This window comes from Psittacula echo (assembly GCF_963264785.1).
Source record: "Psittacula echo genome assembly, chromosome: 4".
In the NCBI taxonomy this organism is placed as follows: Eukaryota; Metazoa; Chordata; class Aves; order Psittaciformes; family Psittacidae; genus Psittacula; species Psittacula echo.
The window spans coordinates 82,854,994-82,882,913 of NC_137738.1; the positions used below are offsets into that span (position 1 = coordinate 82,854,994).

Below are 27,920 nucleotides of genomic sequence, written 5' to 3' on the forward strand. Positions count from 1 at the left end.
GTTTTTCTAATTTATATTTTATTATCGCATATGTACAACAGGCTGGCTTTCAAGAATAGCCTTAAAAAGCATAAGCAAGAGAATAGTTCATCTATGACTTTTAAAATGGACCATAAATGTTTCAGAAGAATGGTCTGGTGAGGGACTTCTTGACTCATGTTTTGTTCTGCAGGCTCTGAAAGCAAAGAATGTGCATGTATTTAACAATAAACTATACAGCTTTTTGTTTGAACTTTGGCTTAATTGAAATCAGTGGCAAAATTCCCCTCATTTTATGATGAACACTGTGGTATAAAATAATTCCCTTCACCATTATTAATGCACTGTTGTTTCTTCCATCCCCTGTATTCTTTAAATCTGAGTTTTATTTATATGCTGATATTCCTGTAACCGTAAACTTTAAGTTTAAGAGAAAGCCTCTGTTCCCATATATCCTTGCCCTGCCTTTTGCATTTTTCTGCATGATTCCTCTTTGATCTGCCTCTGAATTTAATAATGAAATTCGACTCAATATACCTCCCACTATATATAGCTCCTGCTACATCATGTTCTGTTACCTATCATCTGACAGTGTAATTCTTGAAATCTGGCCATTTAATTTGGTCCAAGAAAATGTATCATTTCAGAAAAGACCATGTTCATTTGACTAAGTGAATGCACATTTCTGTTTTCCTACCAAGCATTGCTGTCTGGGCAGTTTCTCATAGTGCATGTGGGGGAATGTTTACAGCATCCTATCAGCAAAAATGGCGTTTGGCAAGAATATTAACTACAATAACAGCATTCACGGTTTGGTTTCTAAATATGTTATAATGCTGAATATTCTCATTTCCTTTCTGCATTACCTCTGCCTACTACAGGGCTAGGAAGGTAGGCTCACAGAATTTTTGAATTCAGATTTCACCTTCTCCTGCCATGGGACAGGAAATGAAAGCTCCTGAAACCTGGAATCTCTGCATGAATGGAGGCCATTGTACAGATGCATCGTATTTCACGTTTCCCTGCTGACACCCACAATGTCAGCTCTTTCTATCACTAGGAAATGCTGGACTGTTTTTGAAGATGATCACAATTTCCACCTCTTAACTAAGGCAAAACATTTTATTTTCTGCTATTCCAGTTTCCTAGAGACAGTGATTAATATCCCTATCAAATTACCTGATCTTTAAGAGAGTCAACAGGACAATTCCTAAGATGAGAACTACGCAGGAGGAGTAGGCAATAATGTAGACTGTTTCACCTATAAGTAAAAAACAGAAAGCAGACATGAAACATTTCTTTCTTCAGTAAGAAGAATATGATTTGAAATCTGAATTGGAATGCACACAAATGTAAGTTAAATTAGCTATCAATTCTGACAAAAGTAATTAAAAGGAGAAAAAAGCCAATGGTAGGAATAACTTCGTTCACCAAAAATAATTTTCAGACTCCTTTTAGTAAATGCCAGCCCCACTAGCACTTCATATGTGTAGCACTACCTTTTACTCTATGCCAAGGGGACAGCTTGTTACTCTGATTTGTGTTTTGGGAGTATTTTCCCCATTTTTTTTAAAGTATTAATTTTATTCGCTGTATCAGAGGAGACCTGGTCCTTACTTACCTGTTAGATCTCTTATCATTTTTTGCATATTGCTATAATTGCAGTGTGCAGCAATACTTGATCTGGAATCAAATTAATGTAAAATGGGATCTAACACCGTGTTTCTGGGCCCTGGGCCCATGCAGTTTCCTCTTTCTCTTAGGCTTCTCACCAAAAAGTCACTTAGGAGGCTTATGTGCTAAAAATTCCAACTGTTGAAAAACTGGGAGTTGTTTCAACTTTTATTTTCCAAATAAGGAGAAACTTTTTTTTTTCTTTTTTTTCCTGAAGAAATTAATTCATCAGTTTTGGTCAAATATTCTGAAGGAAAAGTTTCAGTTGAGACTGTAACATACGCCCCAAGCCTGGGATAAAGAGGTGCAGAGGTTAGATGATTTGACAAGAGGACTCAAAATCCAGAGCCGCAAGCATAAAATGTGAGACCTGTTGCACTGATTCTGTCATGTTTATACAATCACATAAGTTTTATTTATATAGGAACTCAAATTCAGAGCTGTTTCCAAGCTGCTCCACTTTAGTCAGTGAAGCATTAACTGAGGAAAAGATGCAGTCCTGGCCACAAATCTGGGCCACTTCTCTGGGTTGAGAAGGCCAAATTCTGGTCTGTGGATCAGTTACCAGTTATTGTATGTTCTGTTACATTTGTGCATATGCACACACAAACCCTAAATGAGACATTTCTGTATACACTGCATACATGCAATGCAGGCAGTATGGAGCAGAGCAGGGGTTCGGATCTTCCTGGTTTATATTCCTGGATGACACTTCTTTTCAAAAAGCTATTCATAAGTTTTCCAATAAAAGAAAAATGAAAGCTCTGATTGAACCAGCACAAAATGAACATACCTTTTAATGCAGCAAGCTACTAAAGATATATAATGTGGTGAATTTTTGAAGGAAGAGGGGTGAGGTTTATCTGAGTCTCAGTGCAAAACAGCTAACAACATACATTAAAAAGCAGATCAGCAGTTGGCCCTCCTCTCAAGTTAACAACATTTCTTTAAGGTGGTGAGTTTTAGGAAAAGAATAATTTCTAGGCTTTTCTTTAGGCTTCTTCCCCCCCCCCCCCCCCCCTTTTCTGAATCTTAATTACACACTCAGTTGTTTAGTTTTTTGTATTTTTATTTTTTTCAAACTGTAGAAAAAAGATGTGCATGTAGAAAGAAAGACATGCATGTAGAAAGAAAGACATTCATGTAGAAAGAAAGATATTCATGTAGAAAGAAAGACATTCATGTAGAAAGACATGCATATAGAAAGAAAGCTGTAGAAAAGCTGCAGGAGCAGCTGTAGAGGCAAAAGTTTCCTACTTTTTTGAAGTGAAGAGTGAGGTTCATACATATTTAAGGCAAATAGAAGTTTTTAGAGTATATCACTTCCCACAAGACTAGGAAAATTATTAGGAAGAATGCTCAAGGATGGTTAAAAATGGGCTAATATAATTTCACCAAAATACTGTAATATTTTTCCTTTAAAAGTTGGAAAAGCTGTTTAATTTTGATAATGCAAAACATTCTGAAATGAGTAAATGAAATTAAAATGTTCTATTTTTGTGTCAAATCTTGTAATAGGCTATGGTTCTTGTGAAGCAATTGCTGGTAAAAGAGCTGCTGATGTAACATTTTCAGTTCTATGAGGAACACAAGAAATATGTTCATGATGAGATCATGCTAGAAACCATACATTTTCTCCTAATTTCTGAGAAGTGAAGGAATTTGTGTAGCTAAGACAGGGCGCAGTTTTATGCCTGAAGAGCTGAATCTTCATTTTATATACTTTTTTTGTGGTTTAACTACTTGAATGTGCTTTTTCATCTTCCCTTAAATATATCATTGGGTGCGTGTCCCTTGATAGGCACTCTGCTCTTCTTTAAAAACACAAAGGATATTTCATAGAAATATTTACTTTTAACCTATATCAAATCAGTTCTTGAAACATGAAATACTGTTGAAGCAGTTAAGAAATATAGATATGAAGTGTAGTGTACATAACCTGCCTATGTCATTACTCTTCTAAGGAACAGTTGTCACTATTTCAGTACTTCTTTTCAACTGACTGAGGTTTGGGTTGTCCGACTCTGTGGAGAAAAGGATGCAAATATCTGCATGTACTACAAAGAAAAGAAAGGAACATATGGTGTCTAAAGACTTATAATAAGAGGTGGGTAAAATACAAGCTGTTTCCAGCTCAGTCCTGCAGAGAATGAATTGACACAAGTGGAGAGTAGTCATTTCCATTGCAAGGGGAAGGAATGTGAGGTGCTGGGAGGGCTGCTCTGTCCCATGGTGGTGGCCTGTAGTCATGAGAAGCTTGTGAACCTTCTCACTTTGAGGCAGGTTTATAGCAGGGCCACTGCAGCTGCATGATGCATGTCTTGCCCTTCCTAGGGTGGGCTGCAAACCTCAGGGATGCAATGACTGGGGCTACAGGTGCTGCTGAAGCGTTAGCAGAAGCTGTCTGCATAGACATAGACATTTCGAGGGCTGAATTTCCGTACAGGGTAGCTGTGGGCTTAGCAGCTGCAACAATTAGTGGGATTACACTCTGGTGTCAATCTACCTGCTTATAGTGAAATCAAACAGATTAATTCCAGCTGGTGCTGAGAGGCTTCTTGGCTACTTGCAGCTTGTTGCACTTTTTTCTACATTTATAAAACAGTAATTTTGACAATTGCCCTGATTTCAGCTGGAATAGAGTTAATTTGCTTCCCAGTAGTTGGTGCGGTGCTGTGGTTTGGATTTAGTCTGAGAACAATGCTGATAACACACAGATGTTTTAGTTGTTGCTAAGTAGCACTTACCCTGATCAAGACTTTTCAGTCTCTCATGCTCTGCCAGTGAGTAGGGGTGCAGGAAGCTGGGAGGAAACAGAGACAGGACACCTAACCCAAACTGGCCAAAGGAGTATTCCATACCACAGCAGGTCATGACCAGTATATTAACTGAGGGGGAGTTAGGTAGGAGTGGCTGATTGGTGCTCATGGATGGGCTAGGTGTTAGCAGCTGGTGAGCAATTGTATTGTGCATGTCTTGGGTTTCTTGAGATTTATTCCTCTCTATTTCCTTTGATTATTATTGTTATTATATTTTACTTTATTTCCATTATTAAACTGCTCTTATCTCAACCCACAAGACTTACCTTTTTTTTTTCCCTCGGTACTTTTCCCCAGAGGGAGTGTGCCAGCTGCGTGGTACTTGGTTACTGGCTGGGTTTAAATCACAACAGTGTCTCATACCTTACAAATTAAAATTTCTGGAGCTGAACTAATCTCAGTTCCCTCAGCAGCTGGTATAAGTATAGATAAACCCTGCCAATTACTTGTTTATCGAGATTCTTAGCACAGCCAAACTCCTCAGTAGGAAATATATGATAACTCTACAATTTAAGATGAAATGAGATTAATTTCAACAGTTTTGGGTCAAGCCCAATTTTACTGTATCTCACAAGAACAGGATAAGAATACTGTATTTCTAGTTTTCTCTTCCAGCCAAAAAATACCTTAGCTCCAAAGCTCTATGCTGATGAAAATGAATGTTTATATTCACACATGAATCATTTTTCGTATTAAAGTAGGGGAAGCGATCTGTTAAATTATGTGAATCTGTAGAATCATGAAGACAATTTGCATCATTTTCAGTCAAAACCAGGCTGAAAGTGCATAACTAGGTAGGCAATAACAGTATTTTTGGAGTCTGGACAACTTTTGTTTAATTTATCACTTTTTGATAGAATCATAGAATAGTTAGGGTTGGAAAGGACCTTAAGATCATCTAGTTCCAACCCCCCTGCCATGGGCAGGGACACCTCACACTAAACCATGTCATTCAAAGCCTCATCCAACCTAGCCTTGAACACCGCCAAGGATGGAGCATTCACAACCTCCCTGGGCAACCCATTCCAGTGCCTCACCACCCTCTCAGGAAAGAATTTCTTCCTTATATCCAATCTAAACTTCCCCTGTTTAAGTTTGAACCCGTTACCCCTTGTCCTGTCACTACAGTCCCTGATGAATAGTCCCTTCCCAGCATCCTCGTAGGCCCCCTTCAGATACTGGAAGGGTGCTATGAGGTCTCCACGCAGCCTTCTCTTCTCCAGGCTGAACAGCCCCAACTTTCTCAGCCTCTCTTCATACAGGAGGTGCTCCAGTCCTCTGATCATCCTCGTGGCCCTCCTCTGCACTTGTTCCAACAGTTCCATGTCCTTTTTATGTTAAGGACACCAGAACTGCACACAATACTCCAAGTGAGGTCTCACGAGAGCAGAGTGGAGGGGCAGGATCACCTCCTTCGACCTGCTGGTCACGTTCCTCTTGATGCAGCCCAGGATACGGTTGGCTTTCTGGGCTGCGAGTGCACACTGCCGGCTCATGTTCATGATGTTGTTTCCAAATGACATAAAATTCTGGCCCCATCTAAGCTCATTAACTTTAATGTGCTTAGAACCCTGTCCACATCACAATCTTGTCAGCAGGATTGTATCAGCCCACAGATAACTGCATAGGCCTGTACCTTCCTAGCTATGTGAATGACTGCAAATCTAGTCAAGATTTTTACACAACCTTGTTATCATACGGTTGCACCAAAAGCTTCAATAATGTTCTTCCAACTGAAGAGGGTTATATTTATTAGCCAATATATATCACAGTATCACAGTATGTTAGAGATTGGAAGGGACCTGAAAAGATCATCTAGTCCAATCCCCCTGCCGGAGCAGGAACACCTAGATGAGGTCACACAGGAATGTGTCCAGGCGGGTTTTGAATGTCTCCAGAGAAGGAGACTCCACAACCCCCCTGGGCAGCCTGAATATAAGCATATATGTTTAGATTTATTATTTAAAATGAAAGATTCCTTTTATTAAAACAAATCTTATACAATGGCATGATTTACAATGCCACTGAATACAATGGAGAAACCTTACTGATTTTGAACAGTAAGTGGGTTTTAGTTTGTGATTTTTTTTTTTTTTTGTTTTTTTGTTTTTTTTTTTTTTTTTTTTTTTTTTTTAATTATAAAATTAAGGAAAAGCTGAAGAAATACTGAGTTTCTTCTGATCATGCTCATCTGTAGATGGTCATTAGTGTGAATTGGTGAAAGACATCATAGTATCTTTCAATGACAACCTAACTGAAGGATTCTTCTGAGGTTTTCTGTGTAGCAACAAGACACATTGTATCTCCTGCTTTCCAAGCAAAAAGTAGCCAAGAAGCTAGTATCTCCAAGTACCTTCACACACATAAATGGCAGTATTTGACAACTTAACCATCTTGCCTCTGAACCCTGGGATTCTTCTTGGGATTTGATTTCAGTACAGATAAATATTTTGTAAAGATGATAACTCCCTTTGCAGCGTGAGTAATGTACATTTACTAGCATATGAATCTAGGACGCAGGCTTAGATTTTTGGCAATGGGATTTATGAAACAATTTGCAATATGGTTTTTATCATCAGGTAGATATTGTGAATCAGATTCTTCTCCTTGACCTGGCTTCCTATGAGATGTTTATATATATAGCTTGGCGATTTCTCATCTAATTTACGTGACAACTCAAATAGACAGAATATTTTATGGTACGGTTTAGGCTGGTCAGCATTCTTCTTATTTTTCTAAGGCCATCCAAAATTCTGTTTAGAGTTCAAGGACAGATTTTTGGAAAGTATTCAGACCTCAATGGGAACAGAATTAACTGGGTGCAGGCTGCTTTTTGCAAATATTTCTCTGAATCTCTAAGGGAAAGTATAATACATTTTACCCACTGAAAGGATCTGCAGTTAGAACTAGTTACAGGGGTGAAATATCTGACATTTTACATTTTCTCACTTAGAGCAGGATTTCTTGCATTCTAACCCGCATCATTTAACCACTGAAGTCTCATTCCAGCTAGAGATTCAAGCTCTCTCTGTAGCTGACAAAGAAAATCCAACGCTCCCAGCGAAGACAGTCTGAAAAGGGGGGTAATCTTCCTCTGAGGGTCCCTGACTTTCTTCTCTGGCCACATAGAGCATTTGGATGACATGCATGATTCTTAAGCAATTTTAATGCTAAAATTACAGCTGATCGCTTAATTATTCACATACAAGTTTCAGGAATCCCATTCCCATGAACTGATTTTTATACTTTCCAGGCTGCTCACTTCAGCAATAGCTGAAGGATGGAGATGATAAGAAGTCCCTTCATTTTGTACTGCATGGAGAGTTTGAAATATTTTTTTCACTGTTTAAGGTGTTCAGCATGAACAGTTCTGTGAACTAATTTGTAGTAATGTCTGGGGTATTGTAATCTGTCCTAAGCAAGGTAGAACAGGTCATTCTTCTTACAGTTGATATTCGAGCATTAAGCTCTCTAGTGTTCTTACTGTATAATTGGGTCCTTCAAAAAGAAATACAAAATTAATATTATTTAAACAAACCATAAGAAAATTTGTATATTAATTCAATATCTTTTAATTTTATGTCACTTAATTGCTCACTGTAAATTCATGGAAATAAAACCAGATGCAGCTCTTTAGCCCATGTGACATCCTGATCCACAATTACATGCCTTTCTGTTGCATGAGTAGGTAAAGTCTGATGGAGTGTAATACGAGCCCCTTCTCAGACCACTTACTGTTGCTTCCTTATTTCATTGTTGTAACTACTACAGCACAAAAAGTCAAGAGAAATACTAGAGAAGTAGGTGTGACATCAAAGCTAATAATTTGTATTACACATTATGACTACTACTCTCTGATGACTGTACTGAGAGTCAGTCTCTGGCGGGCTTAATAGCTTAATTTTCCTCAATTACTATACAGTGATTGTGAGACATCTATTTCAAAACCACTTATGAGAGAAATTGGTTCAGTCTCATTATCTTTATTCTGTGGTTATATAAACTAAGCCAAACAGGTAGGGAGATTTTTCCACGTTATATTGAATGGAGGAGCAACAGGTAGTACTCACTTGCCTGAACCCATCCAAGGGACAGAATCTTTAGTCTTCCGTATCATACGCAAGGGAATTTTTAAGAGTACTTCTATTAAAATCATGGAGTGGTTTGCTCAAACTTACCATTAATTGAAGAAGAATGGAGCTGTGCTCTGGAAAGCTTTTCTCCTGGCATTTCTGTATTTACCCAATGAAAACCTTTCTTCTTAATGGAAATTTGACCTGAATATTGGAAAGAAAATATAAATTCAAAATATTAGTTCAAAATAATAATTTAAGTGAAAGTTGCTGCTTCGTGTTTTGATAAGAGTTGAAGAATTTATAAAGGCAGCTATTTAAAAGCATTGTTCACTGATACTCAATGAACAAAGTGAATGACTGAATGACCATTCTTCCTTTCACATCTTAGTTAACCCTCCCCTGTACTTTGTCTTACAAGGGACATGCATGCTTTAAAAATATTCTCTGCCTCAAACCAGCTTAAATTCTCTTTTAACTTAAAGTATTGTGGAAAACAGCCCAGCAAAGTAATTGCGTTCACCAAACCAATATAGAAGTGATGAGAAATGAGTAGTAGTTTCAAATAATTTCCAAAAGGCAAAGTTTATTCTCCAAATGAATTGCTAGACCTCAATAAACTCTTTTGCAAAGGCCTGTCCTCTTAGTGGGCATGATTTAATCAGTGTATCTGAAAATATTTATCTTCTGTTGAAATGAAAAACAAAAAGTTTACCTAAGTAGATCAGTTTACAGATCAAGAAGCTAAGCCATACAAGACTACGTGTAGTCACTCAGATGAACTGTAAGTTGAGAAATTTTTATTCCATAGAGGAGTGAAAACAATATAACAGAGGCTCATGTTTGTAGCCTGGAACATTGTCTAAATAACAATGGACTAAATCTCCTTGCATTGTATTTTTTCTGTGAGATCCAAAAGTAAAACAAAGTTAAAATATTTTGGAGACTTAATTTTTTACTTTCTATCACAAGCATTTTTGCTTATTCCTGTTGTGACACTGATCCTACATTTGCACTGATTCATGTTGTGCTTCTATCTCATATAGCAGCCAGTTACTCACACTTCCAGCCTTTTACCAAGTTTGCAACAAGCTTTAATCCCATAAGCATAACCCCAAGAGCAAACACTTATAGCAAGGCAGGGTCATATATGAGTAGGAAGATGTGGTGGTGGAAACGCTACTTGCAGATCTACAGATGAAGATCCCTTTTCCTAGCCCTGCCTATTTATCTATTCAGAAGGACTTCAATGTTAAAAATCATCACCACTGTAAGAATGAAACTTATCCAAAGTTCCCACCCAGGCCAGATGAATGAGTGAACAGAAGAAGTTGGATGAGGTCTGCAACAGAGCACTCACTCCATGTCTCTGAACTGCCATGCAGATAATAGCATTTAACACTGTGCCTTACAGTGAAACCCATAATCATCTTTCTCTTCAGTTTAGCTCTATTACAATTAGATATCTAGAAAAAGCAAATGCAAGATTCACGAGACTCTGCAAATGTTCAGTACCAAAGATGGTATATAAAGATCTATAAAGATCCTTTACTCAGCCACAGGCCTAGAATCCACAACCTGTTTGTGTTTAACTAGCAGGAATTTATTGCACCACAAAAGCAAGCAAGCTTCTGTTCTTCAATCCAAATTGGATTAGGGAAGTTTCCATCACAAAAAAGCCAAAACATTTCATCCTGGGACTGCTTCAGGGAATGGCAAAAGCTCATGAACAATTATTTGATTATTATGACATGAGGGTCATCTTTTTGTTTTGTAGGTAAAGAATAACTAACACAATGATGTGATCACTCATTTGGACCATTAAATGCAGCCATAAAGCAAACAAACAAATAAATAACATTCATCAGCAAAATCACCTCCAGTAGTCTCAAATCTAACTGTGTTATGGTATCACTTTTCCAGGAGAGTTGTTATATGATTTTTAATCTTTTTTTACAGCCTGAATTTTAGTAGTGATTAAAGGCACCACTTGAGCAACTTGATTTTAATTTCTGGGCAGAATTTGAGTGACAAGAAACAATTTACCCTTATCAGTGGTAATATCTTGGCTGCTAAAGTTAACATGCAATTAATGCATGTTTTTAAAAGACAGACCATCAGATAGAACTATGAAATAGTAATTTCTTTTAACTGAAATCTTTAAATATAGTTACCTCTCCCAAGGTAGGTTGAGAATATATATAATTATGTATAGAAGATGACTGACATAAGGTATGACTCATGAGCAAGTAGTGCAAGTAGTGCAAGAGGATTTATATAGCAGAATAGCTGGTGTGATAGAGCAAAGGTCTGAGGAAAAGAGAATACTTTGGTCTTTAATCTGGTTCATGGTCTATACCTGAATGTAGCTGGAGATTACGGAGGTGGCAAATGACCCTTTCAGTTCAGTTTTAGGCTACAGGAGTCCAGGAACCACCCTGTGATTTGGAACCATACTCTGATGTGGAAGCATCTTCTGATGTGACCCACAGCAAAATAGGTGGTGACAAACAGGAAGTTTGTTTCAAAGGCACAGTCCTGGCTCAGACTAAAACATTGATATTTGCTCCCATTTTGCTGTTCATTGCACTAACAGTTCTACCTTAAACAAAGACTTGGCAACGACTTTTATATTTAACAAAAATAGGTAACTGATCTAGCACATGAAAGACTGCTGATTCTGAGAAAGCACATCCTATTTGTCTTGAGTTAACCTCAGTGTTTTTACTAAAGGCCAGATCCTGAAGCCTCCATTCCCAGCAGCTCTTTCTTTCAGAGGTCATATTTGAATCATTTAAGTTATTTTCTGTGGAATGAAGTCTATTGCAAAATGTGTGTCAGCAATACTAATATTTAGAGTCCAAGAAGAAAAGAAAGAAAAAAACAACATCATATCTCATATTATTTATAAAGACAGTGTACCAAAGTACATTAATCCAATGACAGGAAGACTTTGGACTTTTCTTATCTGTGTAATAGTATAGATCTCAGAAATTATTCTTTTATTGCTATTCCAGCAAACTCATATAATGAGACATGTAGTCAATTTTATTGATTTACTTCTAATATAAATATTTCTCAAAACCAGAGGAAAAAAACTGCATGTGTAATTTGTAATTTGTATTAAAAGAAATACAGATAAAGATCTTGCTGAAATCAGTGGTAGCAAAAATATAGTGAAAATTTTGTGTAAGTCAGCATTTTAACACTCTTTAAAAAGAATTATTTTGTAAAGCTTTATGTGTTACTCACGTAACTCATTGAAGCAGGATTTGCTGTGAAGCATGTGATGGAAGAGCTCACACAAAGAGTGCTCTGCAGCAGGTAAATTCTGGCAGGTACACTCGACACGCAGCGTTGTGCCCCAGTTGCTAATGTAGGCTGCTTTGCAATCAGCATTTGCAGAGCAGGGCATGTCATCCTTGATTAAAGTTTCAAGGCAAGCTTCATCATTGTAGCATTTTTTTGTCACATGTCTCCAACATTTTGACTTAAAAGCTGTGTATTTTTTCCTGGTGAAGGAAAAAGAAGTGTACAATGACAGTTCAAAACCTCTGTGATTTCACAAAAAACACATTTAAGAATCATCAAGAAAAGAAAGTGTATTCCCAAAGTACTACTTAAGCCTTAAGCCTTAAAGATCAAACTATTCAGTGTTAGGTGGCCAAAATTCTGCTCTGATTTGCACCTAATTGGTTTGAGCAAAATCTGCAGAATTGTAATTCAAGGAAAAACTTGGGTTTATTTAAAAGTTTTTGTGAATGAAATTACATTCCCACTCAGCAGCTGTGGGGATTTTACCAGGGGTAAAGTGAAAATCAGTGTGAATACCAACAGTCTCAGATCCTCAGAGAAGAAATGCAGATAGAGGAATTAGACCTGCATCACAATGAAACTACACCAGGCACTGTTTTTCATTTTGTTGGGCAGCATGAAGGAAGAATGAACATTCAACTTATTTTACATAAAATAATCCACATTCAATGCCAACTCCTCCTCCTCAATGCTAATGAAATGCAAAGTGTCCAAGGCTCAAGAAAAAATTAGAAGTAATTCAGTTGACCTTAAAGTTTAATTGATAGCAGAGATAGATTACAAGAACTGTCTTGTTTCCCAGTTTAATAATCTCAAATTATTTCAGTTGATTTGCTCTTAAGATAGAACATAATTGGCCTTGAATGCACTATGTAAACATCTATTAACAGTTATTGAAGAAACCTGTAGATATTAAGGAGAAACCAATCTATCAGTTACATTAAATGTTAGGAGACAGTAAAGGTAAGCTTTTGTATATTGTACATTAATATGTTAAAATATTTTTCCCTAATAATAAAATTAGGTTATTAATTTACTATTGATATTGTGTAGTTGTTAGAAGCATGTCATGTGGGAAAGCATGGATTGTTACACCACCAGTTAGGACATTATCATAAATATTTTCATTACACAAGAAAAGGCTTCAAAGCAGACTAATTTTGCTAATTACATCCACTTATTTTCAGTGCCAGGAAACATTAATATTCCCAAAATAATAGGTAATTCAGCAAGTCTCCATTATGATATTACATGTGTCCACATGCACAGAATTTGTGCCCAATTCTTCTTGACATAAAAAGGGTCAGTTCCCACTGATGTCAATCTGAATAGCCTGCACATAACTGGAAGTGTCACTTGGCCTCCTGCTTTGTTGACTGAAGGTTAATTTGAGCACAGCTTTGAGGTAAAATTCAGGACTAATCCACAAGGGACCTGGTGACTACAGCGAAAGCCAAAGTGGACCAATTGACCATCCACAAATGGTGGCAATTAAGTAGAATTAGGAATAACGGCTAATCCTGTTACGTGTTTTCTAAAAAGAAAACCAAATCTGAAAACTGTGTTATTCTTCATGAGTTTGGTGTTCTGTGCATGTTTCAGGGCAGCTTTTTTTCAAGTATTAGTATGCTTGAGATAAAAAGAAGGTGAAAGTCTTCTGAATGGGCCAAGTTGGTTGTACAGCTGTCGGGTACAAAGGGTCAGACTCTGCAGTGGAAAAGGTAATTACTTTAACCAAACAAACTCTGTCCAGTCTGCTGCACAATTTCTGCAAACTGCTAGAGGTCAAAGATGCAGACTGGCAGGTGTTATCTGAAGACAGTGGTAATGAAAATATGCAGCAGCACAGTTTGTCCATCAGAAAAGGTGTTAAGAGTCATGAAAAAGGCAGGAGAAAAGTCCACATTAGATTCCAGACCTTTCTGAAAATAAAGCTTTTCAGTTTACTAGTGGAATTACTTGTGGAATTACCACAGTCGATGCAGATATTTGTGAAGATGTCAAATACAGGTGTTAACATACAGTAGATACAGTGCAGGAAATAATTTTGTTATAGATGAGATATATGATGTAAGGATAAAAATTGTTTGATCAAATCATTATTCAAAAGCAAAATCTTTCTTTGCTTACCTGCACAATTCATTCTCTTCACACATGTGGATTACATTCAGACATGATGGGGGTGGAACTGCAGTAACTGCACAGGGCTTGCCATGGAGAAGTTCTTTGGCTCTGTGGCAGGACTCATCAGGCTGGGTGCAATCACAAAATATCATCATTTGGGCAACCTCAAAAGGCATGTTTTCGTAGAAGAACCTTAAGGCTGCTTGACATTCCTCCATGTTGCACTTCTTATTTACTGAGCAAGCCTTAAGATACAGGGACAATTGTTTGTTACATACTTCATCTTCAATGCAGTCTTTGTTCACATCCAAGCAGGTGCTGTTTGCTGTGTATGCTAAAAAGAATAACAGTTTTTTAAATGAAACCACAAGAAAACCTTTCTCAAGTGATGATTAGTAGTCATCCTGCATGCAACATCCCCATTAAAAACAAGTTTGACTTCCAAAATCTCTGATCCAGCCCTTTCGACATCGCTTCCTCTAAGACCATTGTGTGAACTTCACACTCCTTCCTTCCACCTCTTGGCCCTCTTAAGCAACTCTCCTGCAAGCTTCTGCCCCTGCCAGATAAATAATGGAGAAGAAAGTGAAAACTGGCAAGATGGAAGTGTCTTCATGGTATGTAACAGTTCATAGAAGCTAGTGTCTTGTAGATACCTGAAACTGCTGATATCTCCAGCATACAGTCTTATGCTAGGCTATATAATAAGTAATGGAGAAGAGAATATAAACAGCCTTTCTATTTTTTTTAAAGCTAGTTTAGGTATTTGTAGCCTATGCTACAAACCTTACAAAAAGATCTAGATAGTTCTGACCCTAAAATATTTATGGGATAAGATTTGTTTCTGTGAATTTAACAGGATCAGGATTGTTACCTGACATTTTGGGATTCTTTTCTACCCAGTAGCTTAACTGAAGACACACTGGATTGACTCTTTTGTAATTTGAATGAAAAGTATTAATTTTAATCTCAAGACATATTGTATACTATCTGAAAACAGAGCTAAAATGAGTTATTAGGATTCATAAATAAATTCTGACTTACCTTGTTTAGAGAGTGTAGATAAACTCCATTGTAATTTTGTTTCTGTGCTAATATTGTCTAAAACAAAAACATGGATGCAAGCATAAGTGATAAATCATGTCTTAGCTTAGTTTTAGTTTTTAACTTTAAAGTGTTGACTGTGTTGCTGGCATAGTGCCAGTATTAAAAATAAAGGAGAATAAAACAAATTAACTTGACAAAATAGGACCTATCAACAAATTATAAAATCACTGTAACATATATTCATAAGTTTTGGGGTGAAAACACAGTTTATCAATGGCTGCCGATAACATTCTCTACATAATTATAGATCCTGTGAGCTCAAGAAGCATATTTAGAGCTGCTCAGTGCAGTATAAAGTCGGATTTCTTGTGGCTTAAGGCCAGAGGCCTTAATGTGTTCATCAGTGCACCCAGTTTTTAAGCTCAACTGATTGCTTGTCTTGATCTAAAGTCAAGGCAATTGCTATTAGAAAATTATTGTTACTGGTCTTATATTGTTTCTATTTATAGTGTAATGCTAAGAAGGATTGATTTGGATCAGGTTGTATCAAATTAACACAATGAAGGACAATAGTATTTGCACTCAGGCTATCATTTTGCTATTACATTATTCACATCTAAATAAGCCTCTTAAAGCTATCCTGTTTTCAATGTTAAACTGCAAATTATTAAGAAAACCTTTTTCACAGACTTGTGCACACCACTGTTATGTATGAAAGTATTCAGACTGCTGGAATACCACTAACCTGTGTCAGTGTCCTGATTTTTCCCATTGTCAACATCATCATCATCATAGTTGTCATCACCATCATCATCATCATCATCATCATCATCATCATCATCATTTTCACTTGCTGCTAAAGCTTGGCTCTCTTGAGAGTATTGTAAACAACGGTTGTTAAATATTTCCTTCCATATTTTAACACATCTCATCTGAAGTGGCTCTGAGCACTTGCACTCTCCCAGCACTGTTTTCCTCAGCTCTTTCCACACTGACAAACATGCCTGGTTGACCATCGGGAGAATGCATTTTGCTGTGTCTGCCTGGCATGCTCTCTGGAAGCTCTTATACACTAAAAAGCAGTAAGAGTCTTCTTGACAGCGTTGTTTTGCAATGCTGCAGTCGTTCTCTAATTCTTCCGGGTGTCCTTGGTCTCTGGGGTTTCTCTGTTGCCTAAAACTCAGTTTAGTATCTGATCTTGAGGAGGTTTCCAAATATTCTACACAAATGGGTACAAACAGATATAATCAAATAGAAGATTGATCATCATCACTGGTTAGCTCAAAACAAACCCAGGAAAAGGATAATTCTCTTAATGCAACAAAATTAATGAAATAGCCTTAGTTTCATTCTGAGCTATATGTAAACACATAATAATTTCAGAGTCTTGCAGACTAATGAATCTTCCTCATGCTTACTGTGTCTTGTTAGCTGTATAATACAGTCTTCACAATTCAGCTGCTAACAGTAATATGAGGAACCCTCACTAAAATTTCTGCGTAACGGGATTTATCTCACATAATTTTAACCACCTACAGGTTGGACATATAATAGATTATCATCTTAGTTCAGTGCATAATTTGTAAAGAGAGAATGGCAATTCCAGCAGATCGTCTGTTTGTTACCTAACATAGTAATTTAAGTTAGACAGGGAGAATTAAGTCCTAAAAGTATCTACCAACACCATAAGCTATCATCTGTAGGTAAAACTGATACTAGCATAACTCCATCAAAACTTTCTGCTATACTGGTGAGAAATGTAATCTCAACCATTAAAAATAAAAAATTACTTCATTTTGCTAGAGGCAAAAAGAACTGTTCCAATGACATCAACATCAGATTTTAGATACCCATTCTTGTTTGCGGCAAGGAGTAACAGATCAGGATATTATTATTTCCTCTGCACTGGTTCTCTACACACAACTGTCGTGGTTTAAGCCCAGCTGGCAACCCAGAACCACGCAGCCGCTCACTCACTCCACCTTCTTCCTACCCCCGCTCCTGGAGGAATGTGGAGAGAATCAAAAGAATGTAACTCCCACAGGCTGAGATAAGAACAGTCCAGTAACTAAGGTATAACACAAATCACTACTGCTACCACCAATAATAATAATGATAAGGAAAATAGCAAGGGAAGAGAATGCAACCGCTCACCACCTGCCGACTGATACCCAGCCCAACCCGAGCAGTGTTCTAGCCCTTCTGGGTAACTGCCCCCAGTTTATATACTGGGCATGACATGCTGTGGTATGGAATACCTCTTTGGCTAGTTTGGGTCAGGCGTTCTGTCTCTGCTTCCTCCCAGCTTCCCCTCCTCCCTGGCAGAGCATGAGACTCACAAAGTCCTTGGTCAGACTAAACATTACTGAGCAACAACTAAAAACATCGGTGTTATCAGTGGTGTTCCCAGGCTGAAAGTCAAAAACACAGCACTGCACCAGCTACTAAAGAGAAAAATGATTGCTACTGCTGAACCCAGGACAGTAACCTGTATATCCAGTAGTGCTCAGCCTCCTTGTGGCAACAAGTAGCCTTCAAACACACATTGTATTTTCACTGCTGCTTTCCATTGGATTGAGCAAAAGCTTTAGAAACTGTTTGAATTTCTTACATGCATTTTATTGGTTTTGTTTGATTTAAAAAAGATATGGTATTGCTTTCTTATGCATGTTGGAGTATGAATACTATAGAAAAGACAAAACTAATTCTCTAGATGGGAGAAATATGCAAACTTAAATTCAGATAAAATGAGGATCACAAAATTATAGATTTCTTTTTGCCCTTCATAACTAACACATTTTTAAATTAAAGCCATAATTAAAGGTTTAGTTACCTTTATCAATGCTGCACTGTTTCCCAAGCAAAGTTGTGATGCTACAGAAATCATCTGAAGTGCAGACACAGTTTTTAAATTCTGGGTATTCGTCAGCCAGGACCTGTATGATTCTATTACATCCAATAGCATCTTCTGCCTTGCATCCGTTACCTAGAACTCACCATTAAAATTATAATGTTGTTAATGTTTATGAATGCTTAAGGGATATGGTTACATAAAACAATTCAATTGAAGTACAAAAAATAATGCATTGCTAAGAGATGATGATTTGAACTTATTTTTGTATGGAAGCCTGTTTGAAAGCAGATTTTAAATAATATTAATGCTGATATAATAAAGTTGCCTTCTTTTATTTGATCTGACCCATTGCCAAAATGCCTGTTCTCATTTCCAAATGACATAAAATCTTATGATTGTATCTTTTAATTTAGCTACATGAGGAACAGAGACCAAACTCAAAAGGTGCACAGGAATCAGCCAGACCTGAGGCACTGAGAAACTCAACTTGGTCCTACGTAGAAATTAGGTTCCTGGTGCAGGGACATGAATTCACAGTATAGGCTAAGGTACTGCCAAGTAACAGAGCAAGAGAGAGGACATAGGAAGCCAGGCACAGGCCTGTGATAATGGTGACTCTAACCCCATGCTGAGAGATGTCTGCTCTAGTTCACATCGCTCACTCACATGAGAATGGCAGAAGCTACAAATGCCTGGCTGTTTGGATATGTCCTTGGACTGCTACCCTATAGAACAACTTCAGTGCCTAAGTTTGGCAATGACAAGAAATTTAAAGCAGTCCAAGTATATTTTGGTTTTTATTATTGTTAAATAATAAAAATAAGAAGTTAACACTAAAAAAATATGCAGAAGCCTTAGTCTAACAGTCTAGTTTCAAGCTCATTGCTTTCATGTGCACTTAGACTCAGTGACAAAGACATTCACACTGGCTGCCAGGTCATATTTTCCTTGTATGGGTAGTAAAAGTAAAGGTCATATACTAGTTTATGGTACAAACGTAAATAAATCAACCTTTTGCTTTATGAACTAAAAGATTTTGAAAGTATTTCATTACTTATTAGTGGTTAAGAAAGTTACAGGTTACTCAAGGAAGTTGCATAAGAAACAGTTTTATACCATTTAAGAAAGTTTTATTTTGTGAAAGCCATGATCTACCTTGTCAAAACAGGTATACAGGTCCTCAAACCATCACATTTTCTCTCTTCACCCCATAGGTGTTAAGTATTTCACAATATGTAAGATAAGGTGTATGCGGCTCACAAGATCCAGGCTTGTCACGGAGCAGCACGAGGTTCAGTTTTAATCTACTGAGCGCATATGCTATTGTCTCTGCCCTGTCAACGGTGATGTCTGGCTTCTTGCCATGCTGCTTCCCCAGTGACTAGCATGGAGTAGCAGAGACCATGTAAAACTGCAAAACTAGCACCATGTGTCACCGCCGCCATGGACAAGCTTTAGTCTGATTAGAGTTTTAACGTCATTTATGTGTTGTTGACACAAATAGCAACAGAAGGCAGCCTAGGTGAAGGCCTGCAAGAGGAAAGAGTGCATTTTGCCCATGCCTGAAGGAACGAGTATCAGCTATTTTAGACTGTACATCCCACCCTGCCACCCCTAAATCCTTTTTCAAACAGTGTCTCCATTGCTCTTTCTCCAGTTGCTGTTGGTTTTGGTGGTGTATTAAAATGTGCATTGCTAGAGGGTGATGTTGCAGTCCATCAAGAGCTAGAGTTCCCAGCCTCTGCTCCTGCTTCACCTCTTGTATCATCAAAGGAGGAAGCCCATGGACTTGCCTGTATCTCTCCAACCCCATCTCCAGCTTGCCTTCTGCATTTTTAGTAGTAGACCCTGACCCTTAGCCCTCACATTTCTTGCTTTTGCCAGTAGCCAAGGAGCTCAGGAGGTCTTCTGACAGTCATAGACAATAGGGCACTCCCCTACTATAAAAATAGGGCAGAAAGTATGTGGTGACATGGCAACTACGGAGACCTGTGGAGGTGGGTGTGTGGATATTCTACTCTATATTTCATCAGGTGAGTAAAGGATAGTAAAAGAATTTTGGAAGACAATTTTAGGAGGACAAATTCCAGGGGTAGAAAAAGAGCAATGAAGATCAGGAGGAGCTTTTGTATAAGGCTGTCTTCTTCAAGGTCCTGAGGACATGTCAAGCATGGAGGCGACTAGAGGTAGGAGAATAAGAAACAGAAATCCTGGTATGCAGCATCCCAGACTCACTTTGCTCATCTGTCTTCACGACATCAGCATGTTGTGGTTAGGAGTCAGGTACACAGGAGCTGCGACCAGTGGCCATATTCTGTGAACAATGCAGTGAACACACTGCACTGAATCACAGCAACCTACAACTGGGGGGTGAAAGGTATATTGTGAGGCTACACAGATAAAAAGGGTACAGACAGAATCAGGCAACATATCAGATTTATGGTTTCCCTATTATCAGTAGAAATAACCTATTATCACTATTAATCCCTATGTACATTGTATTGATTCAGCTGAGATGAACAGCAGAAAATATTTTGTTGCTGGTTTTCAATTATTGTTGCTTTACCATTGATTATTTCTAGGTAATATATTTTAACTTATATCTATGCTTCCAAGGAATTTATAGAAAATGCTTTCTGACCTAATGCTTGGCAGCCATTATTCATAATTCAATTTATTTATATGTACATAGTTTATGTATGTGGGGCCACAGACAGAAGCATGACAAAGTAGAACCTGACATTTCCGGGGAGATAACCTCTGTTCTTGCACAGTGAGTTTTTCAGTCATCTCAGTGGAAATTGCATCTGAAGACTGTAAAGTACTGGGCATTCCCCTCCAGCACCAGTGAGATGACATCTGCAGCACTGTGTTCAGTGCTGGGCTCCTGAGGACAAGAGGTATATGAGCATACTAGAGTGGCTCCTGTAAAGTGCCACAGATGTGATTAATGGAGTGGAACATCTGTCCTACAAGGGGAGGCTGAGAGAGTTGTGAATGCTCAGCCTGGAGGAAAAAAGGCTCAGGGGGTTACAAGTACACATATCCATGTGTATAAATACCTGATGGGAGGGGAGTGAATAAGGCAGGGACAAACTCCTAGGTGGTATCCAGTGACAAAACAAAGAGTACAAACTGAAATACAAGAAGTTCCATTTGAAGATCACAAAAAACTTTTTTAATATGACAGTGGTCTAACAGTGGAAGAGTGCCCAGATGGGTTTTGATGCCTCCATCACTGGATATACCCAAAATCCACAATCCTGGAGAACAAACTTCAGCTGACCCTGCCTAAGCAAGAAGTTTGGACTAGATCTTCAGAGATCATTTCCAACCTCAGTGATTCTGTTACTCTTAGAAAAAAAGAACTCTTCCAAATCTAATTCAAATCGTGATTCTTTAATATTTAAGTGATCTGAGGCTTTTGGCTTTTTTCTTTTTGAACCCAGATATTTCCAATTCTGAAAAAATTAAGAAAATGTATACTAATGGTTAAGTCAGAGCTCAGAAATTTCTATTTTATTTTCCTCCAGTAAAATAACAGATGAAAAAAAAAAAAAAAAAACCAACAAAAAACCAGAAACCCCCAAACTTTAAGATCTTCATTCTGCAGTGCTGAAACATTTTTGACATTTTCAAAATGAAAACCTTTGATTCCATCATAGTTAAATATTTCAGTCTTTTCCATCATGCCCTGGAAGCTATTTTTTTTTAATTTTTTTATTTTTTTCCTTTGGTTTGTTTTTTGGATTTTTTTTCTGGTGTTTTTGTTTGGTTTTTTTTTTTTTTTTTGGTGATTTTGTTTTTTTCATTGTACATTGGCACAAAACAGAAAATGGAAGAAGGATTGGACTCAGAGGATTATGAACTGAGACTCTGAAAATGCTGCTGTAGTAGCACAGAAGCAGTGATGGGCAGTTTGACAGAGAAAGGAGTGACTCAGGCAGTCAGTGTTCTGTAGTGTTCCCAGATGTGTTCTGAAGAACAAAAGATGAAGGTCTTCGTAAAGCACACGTTTAACTTGGAGCTTACAGCCTGAGGGAATGAGTTACTGAACTCATACCACAAAGTAGGAGTGTAATTATAATTTGTAGTTAGGGTTTTTGTAAAAATTTAGCAAAAGGAATACTTGCTCCATTGCCTATTGCTTTCACCAAACACTTACATGCTCAGCACTGAAGGGCTTTTTGCATTGCTACAGCTCATCCATGAAGCCTTTAGACTTGCATATGTAGAGTACTCTTGACAGACATAATAATGTTATTCACCCTCTGGAGTCATGGCACCTAATAGGCACATTTGGAATAATTTGTCCTAGACCCAACACAGTACCTAAGTGATCTGCAATGCTGGAGAGTCCTTGCCAAAGGCCATTATCCTAAGGAAATATTCAAATGCAAAACCAACCAAGCAATTACAAGAAGAACTTATTTTCAGAAGGTTTCTCTGAGCCAGCAATAAATACCATTAATGTCAGTGAATAACCACATAGGGCAATAAGTGAAGGAAACAGCATATTATGGGACAATGCAATAAATTCAAAGCAGACACCACAGAAGTCATCATGCTGGTCCACTTCATCTGTTTGCGGGGAATGATGAAGAATAGGCTACAGTACCAATTCTGATCTTTATGTCAACTAGTGTTTGTGCTAATGCCTCTGCGAATGATGCAAGAGACGCAAACTGGGCTTCTTTTGATTCGGAGAAGAGGTTTGGCTCTAGAGAGCTCATCTTTAGGTCACTATCTTGAGCCTGAAACTACTGCATATTTCAATACTTTTTTTTCAAACAGCAGCCATATTTTTTGAAACTGCTCCACTTCACATAAAATATTTAATAACTCAACAGAACATGAGATGAAACCCAGTTCCTTTGGGGACTGTCATAACCATTAGGTTATGTATTTTTCATTTATTCTGTTCTTCAAAGTATTCAGCCATTCTGTGCAAGCAGATACATTTCTGGAACAGGAAACACCAAGAAGGAATCCTACTCTAATTCTTTTGACTGCTGCCTTGTGACTTGAGCACTTGGGTTCAGATCTCTGCAAAACATCAGACAGAGGCATCCAGGTAGCTCACGCTGCAGGTGACTGTTCTAGCAATAGGTTATTGACCATGAAGTCAAGCAGTATCTTCTGCTGCCTGGCTTCCTACACAGACCAAACGTGAGACTGGTCCTGACATCAAGACAGACAGACATTCATTTTATCAACCCTGCTGCAGCTGAGCCTCAGAACAGATTATGGCATCAGGTTTTGTTCAGATCATGGCAGCAGTTTATGACTGGTTTTGTTCAAATAATGTCAATATAAGGGGAAAGGAGGTTTCCATGGAGACATAGATACCTCTGATTCCCAGTAATAGGGAACCTGCCTCATGGAACTAAGTTGCTAGAGATGGCAGTTATGTACCTAAAAACACTTGGCTGTATTTATTAAGAGGACCAAGTCATGGGCTAGGCTAATGGTGAGCGACTGTGTCTGTACTGCTGCATTTTTGCATGGCACCCAGTCTGGAGCAACCCAGCTAAACTATGGAGATAGTGTGCAGCTGGAGTCACTCCCAAAAGTCAGTTCTAGGTAGCCAGCACGGGGATAAGACAGTTTATTTGTATGGATACATGCCACCCCGTGATGAACTCAGTGGCAGAGAATAGTCCTTGGTCCATTTTGTGTGCTAGTACTAATGTAGCCTTGGTAGATCAAGGCCTTTGACATTTATCAGTCAACAAAGTTATCATTACTATCATGGTCTAATGACACTACCACACTGCACTGACACTCTTTTTCTCCATTCCATATTCACAGCACCTGGCAAGTGAATACTTAACATTTAACAGGAAGGTATTAGGAGGATTTAAAGAGAAGGATGGTGACTGATACTCCAGACTTGTTCAAGAAGATAATAGGAAGGAGGAAGAAGATAATAGGAAGAAGATAATAGGAATGAAGGAAGGAACATTTTCACCTGAATGCCAACAAGAGTTTAGGATGACTTTCAGATCAAACTTGTAGTACGTGGTCTTCCTCCACCTAAAACATACCTTACTTTGAAATGATGCACCAAGTGTTGGGAGTGCAATAAACACAGATAGACAGAGACTGATCTGCTTTCATTTATATGAGATTCTGTTTAACAATTCAAGGAGACTTAGTCACATTGTAACTTGCACTTTATCGTATGATCATTCCCTGCAAGTGAATCACTGACATGTAGATACTATTCACTGATCAAGTACAATGTGCATCCCTACAACACAACTTCCTTGGTGGCATGCTTTATTTGATTATTTTCTTATTCTAATACAATATTTGAAAATTACTCTAAATAACCTCTACATTGTTATGGGTATTGTGCAAAATCATAGAGTCACGGAATCATTTGGTTTGGAAGGGACCTTAAAGATCATCTGGTTCCAACCCCACTGCCATGGGCAGGGATACCTTCCACTAGAACAGTTTTCACAAAGCCTCATCCAACCTGATCTTGAACACTGCCAGGGAGGGGACAGATCAACTCCTCAGAATTATGGAAAACAAGATTGGAATTTTTTTCCAGCTGCATGCTGGCTTTGTTTGATAGGACCCCGCAAGAGCATATTTCTGATGAATTCAAGCTTCTTGAGTTGGTTCAGATTCTGAATTTGTTCATAGTCCAGAAATTTCATTTATTACCTTATTGGAGAGTCAGTGTGACTTTTAGTAGTATAGTATTAGCCACTGTCTAGGATTTCAAAAGATGACTGACTTGTAGTAATTTCCTCTTTGTAATCTCACTGACTTCATTCAGTCATCACTGCAATATTATGATAAACTATGAATATGCAACCATTCAGCAATTCAGAATAAAGCTGTGTACACCATAAGGAATTACCTGAAATATTGCAGACATCTTCAACAACATTCCAAACACTCTCACATCCATTTGCAGCATTTATACACTGCTCCCTCAGGCGAAGACAGTCAGCAGTCTGGGCAGTAGGTACACTTGTTAAGTACACGAACAGCACTGTAAAACCAGAATATAATAACTATTTAATACAGTACATATTGTACTGAGCCTTTTGTTTTACACTATTATAACAATCTAATTTACGGTAATTTATCTATAGATTCAAGTGTTCTACCAAGTTACTTCTTAACAGAATGAATCTTTTCTCAGTTTCACAACTGTAAAATTAAATTTAAATTCTAAATTTTCAAAGTTGTTGTGTGGCATATTTTGTATTGGTTTTATCCTGGTATTATAGCAACAACCATACCTATATAAGACATCAGCCCATAGATATATAGAAATGACTGTAATTCCGAGATTCGTAATAAATTATAGAAAGGAAGACAGCATAAAATTCACAGGCAACAGCATTTTATTTGGACTGCAATTTTGACAAGCTAGAGACTACACAGGCATTCCTATGAATAGACCAAATGGAAGAGATTTGACAGCTGCACAACTGTCAGATAACAGAGATTTTATTTCATAATGCAGTACTTTTCACCCTCTTTGGTTTCACTTCACAGATGCATCATTTCTTGAAAGCAACCCCCACATTTATGTCTTTATCTGTTTCTCTGGGTGCAATGAACCAAAAGGCTGTTTTAATTGCATTGAAAAGTTCCAAACCTGAAGACTGACATGGAGATTTCAAGGTAAAGAATTTTAAATCAGCACCACTTCTGGTTTATCAGTAGAAAATTTAATTGCCTTGCTAAGAAAAGACAGATTAATTGGGGTTTAGCTCTTTCATCAACATTGCCATGGCAACACAATCTCTAATTTGTAACCATGTGTCTTAATTTTCCATAAAATTAAGTTTCAGACACTGATTTCAGGCCTCATCAAACCCACTGCTGAACTCCTGATGGGTGTGCTTCCTTAGGTATTGAAGGACACAGCATCTTCAGATCAAGTCTCCTTTTTTTTTTTTTTTACTTTATGTTCAGGTAAGTTTATATGGAATTTGAGGAATATCCAGCACTGTTTAATTCCTTAAACATCATCTGCAAGAGGCATGAAACATTCCCCCAGAACTTGTCCAGACCCTATCCAGAGAAATTAAATGTTTCCAATGATACATTTGAGAAATAAGAAATTACATATGAAATATTGCTTTTCATAACCTTAAAGAGCCACTACTCTTTACAGGTGCTGCCATCCATTCTGGAAATGTGATACATTACCTGTGATACAACAGTGCTGCTGTAGGGAACACTTTCTGGCTGCACACTGATAAAGATGAAGCAACATTTAGTACTTTATAACTGACATAGTATCTGGTGTGCCTATAAGACACAGAAGAGGCCACATATGCTTACTATAGCTGGTGCTAATCCTTCCTCAGTTGTGCATATTCCTGCCAGTTCTCAGGTTTATTCAGGGTTGGTTGTTGTTTCAGGGATTTCCAGCCTGAAACACTGTCCTAAGGTGTATCTGTCAGTCAGCCTGAAAGACTGATCCATAGAAAAGGCTCCTGTCACTTGACATTGAGGGCTGTGCAACTGGCCTATCCATAGGGACAATTTTTGGCTCATTCTGACAACATTTCAGTCCTGTCACTGTCTCCAGAATTTCTTTCTACTTGTGAAATTACTATTTATTTGAATGATAAAGAAAAAAGTTGCTAAATACCTTGTGGGTGAAAAGACAATACAAAATTAAAATTCAGGAAGTTTTAAAGAAGTTTTAAAGTTCAGCATCTGCCTATTTTGTAGGTACTAGCACAAAGGAAGATCTGGTTAGAATCCACTGCACAAAGATTCTGTGCTGTCTCCCTCCTTTTAAGACAGCTTTTGGGAAATAGTGGCTGAAAATGAATAGTCAAAGTAGGACTGACTGAGCAGTCAGTGAGCACCTCCTGCTCCTTTGTAAGGATTATTTCAGACTCTGTTTATTTCAAACCCACCTGGAAACTGTCCCCACAAAAAGGAGCAGATGCTTTTGCAAGATAAAGGGTCAAGTGGCAGAATCTGCGACTGAAGCTGGCTTCTCTAGACCTAATGACATGTTATGGGTGAGCATCAAAGAACTACTTTGCAACTAGAACTTTTAGAGACATCTGTTTTGACATGAAAACACATAAATTTAGATTTCTACATGTGTCTGTATTTCTGTACAGGTGCCCATTGATTCACTGGGTAGATGTAAAATTCTCCATCTTGAAAAATGTCTAAAGTGAAATGAGGGAAAAAAGGACATTTTAGCAGTTTAATTCTGCAGATTGAGAACTGAAAAATGGAGGAATTACAGTTTCTCTCTCATGAGTGCAGAATTATTATCTGGCAGATAATAATTAATAATGGGAACCAAGCTGGTTTCTATCCAATGGTGACAGCAGCAAGATAGCCAGCTTCAAAACAGAAAGGCAAACTGTAGTTGAATACAGTTTACATACAGTTGAAAAGTGAAAAAGGACAGCTTTATTCTAACAACACCTAAAGAAAGTTTTTAACAGCGGAATATGAGTTTAGAGTAGTGGAGTGTTACAAAGAGAAGCAGCACATATACCATATATAGAGGGGGAAAGTGTAAGAAAAGAAATTGGAATATACTTGTCTGGTTGCATTCTCTTCCAGCAAACCGTTCCACACCAGCTTTGTTGATTTTCCTTTTTTCTCCATTCAGACCCAAAGGGACATGCCAGGAGCCCTCTGTGCAGCCGTGCCAGCACTACACACTTTTCATTTGTCAAAAAAGTGGCTGTTATTTAAATCAAGCATCCCATTTGTGGGTCTACTAGCCAGTTCAACTTCTCACTGCCGGCCCTCCTCCCCTGCTGTCCCTCCCGCTTCAGGCATGCTGCCCAGAGCCGAACTGAAGATCTGCACCCAGCCGCGGGGCCCGGACGTCGCACACTGGTGTGAACCCCCGACAGGCACCTGCTCAACTCCGCCTTGAGGCTCCCGAGGGGAAAGGGGAATGGATGGAGCTGTAAGGAGAGCAGGGGGCGAACTAAGTCTCCTGGAGAGGCCGGGCCTGCAGTGTCTCCCCTCCCGCCTCCCGCGGCACTTACCAAGGCAGAGGAGAGCGGCCAT

At 38.1% G+C, this 27,920-nt stretch overlaps 1 protein-coding gene across 1 annotated transcript; it reads right to left on the minus strand.

Annotated features, from left to right (window-relative positions):
• Positions 1-87: 87 nt before the first annotated feature.
• On the minus strand, positions 88-27,920 carry GFRAL (GDNF family receptor alpha like; the record flags this gene model as incomplete). Its single annotated transcript, XM_080615652.1, has 10 exons — positions 88-175; positions 1,159-1,240; positions 8,651-8,749; positions 11,798-12,057; positions 13,991-14,318; positions 15,029-15,085; positions 15,777-16,250; positions 17,865-18,023; positions 24,763-24,897; positions 27,899-27,920. The coding sequence occupies 10 exons, from the start codon at positions 27,918-27,920 to the stop codon at positions 88-90; spliced, it is 1,704 nt and encodes a 567-aa protein (XP_080471778.1).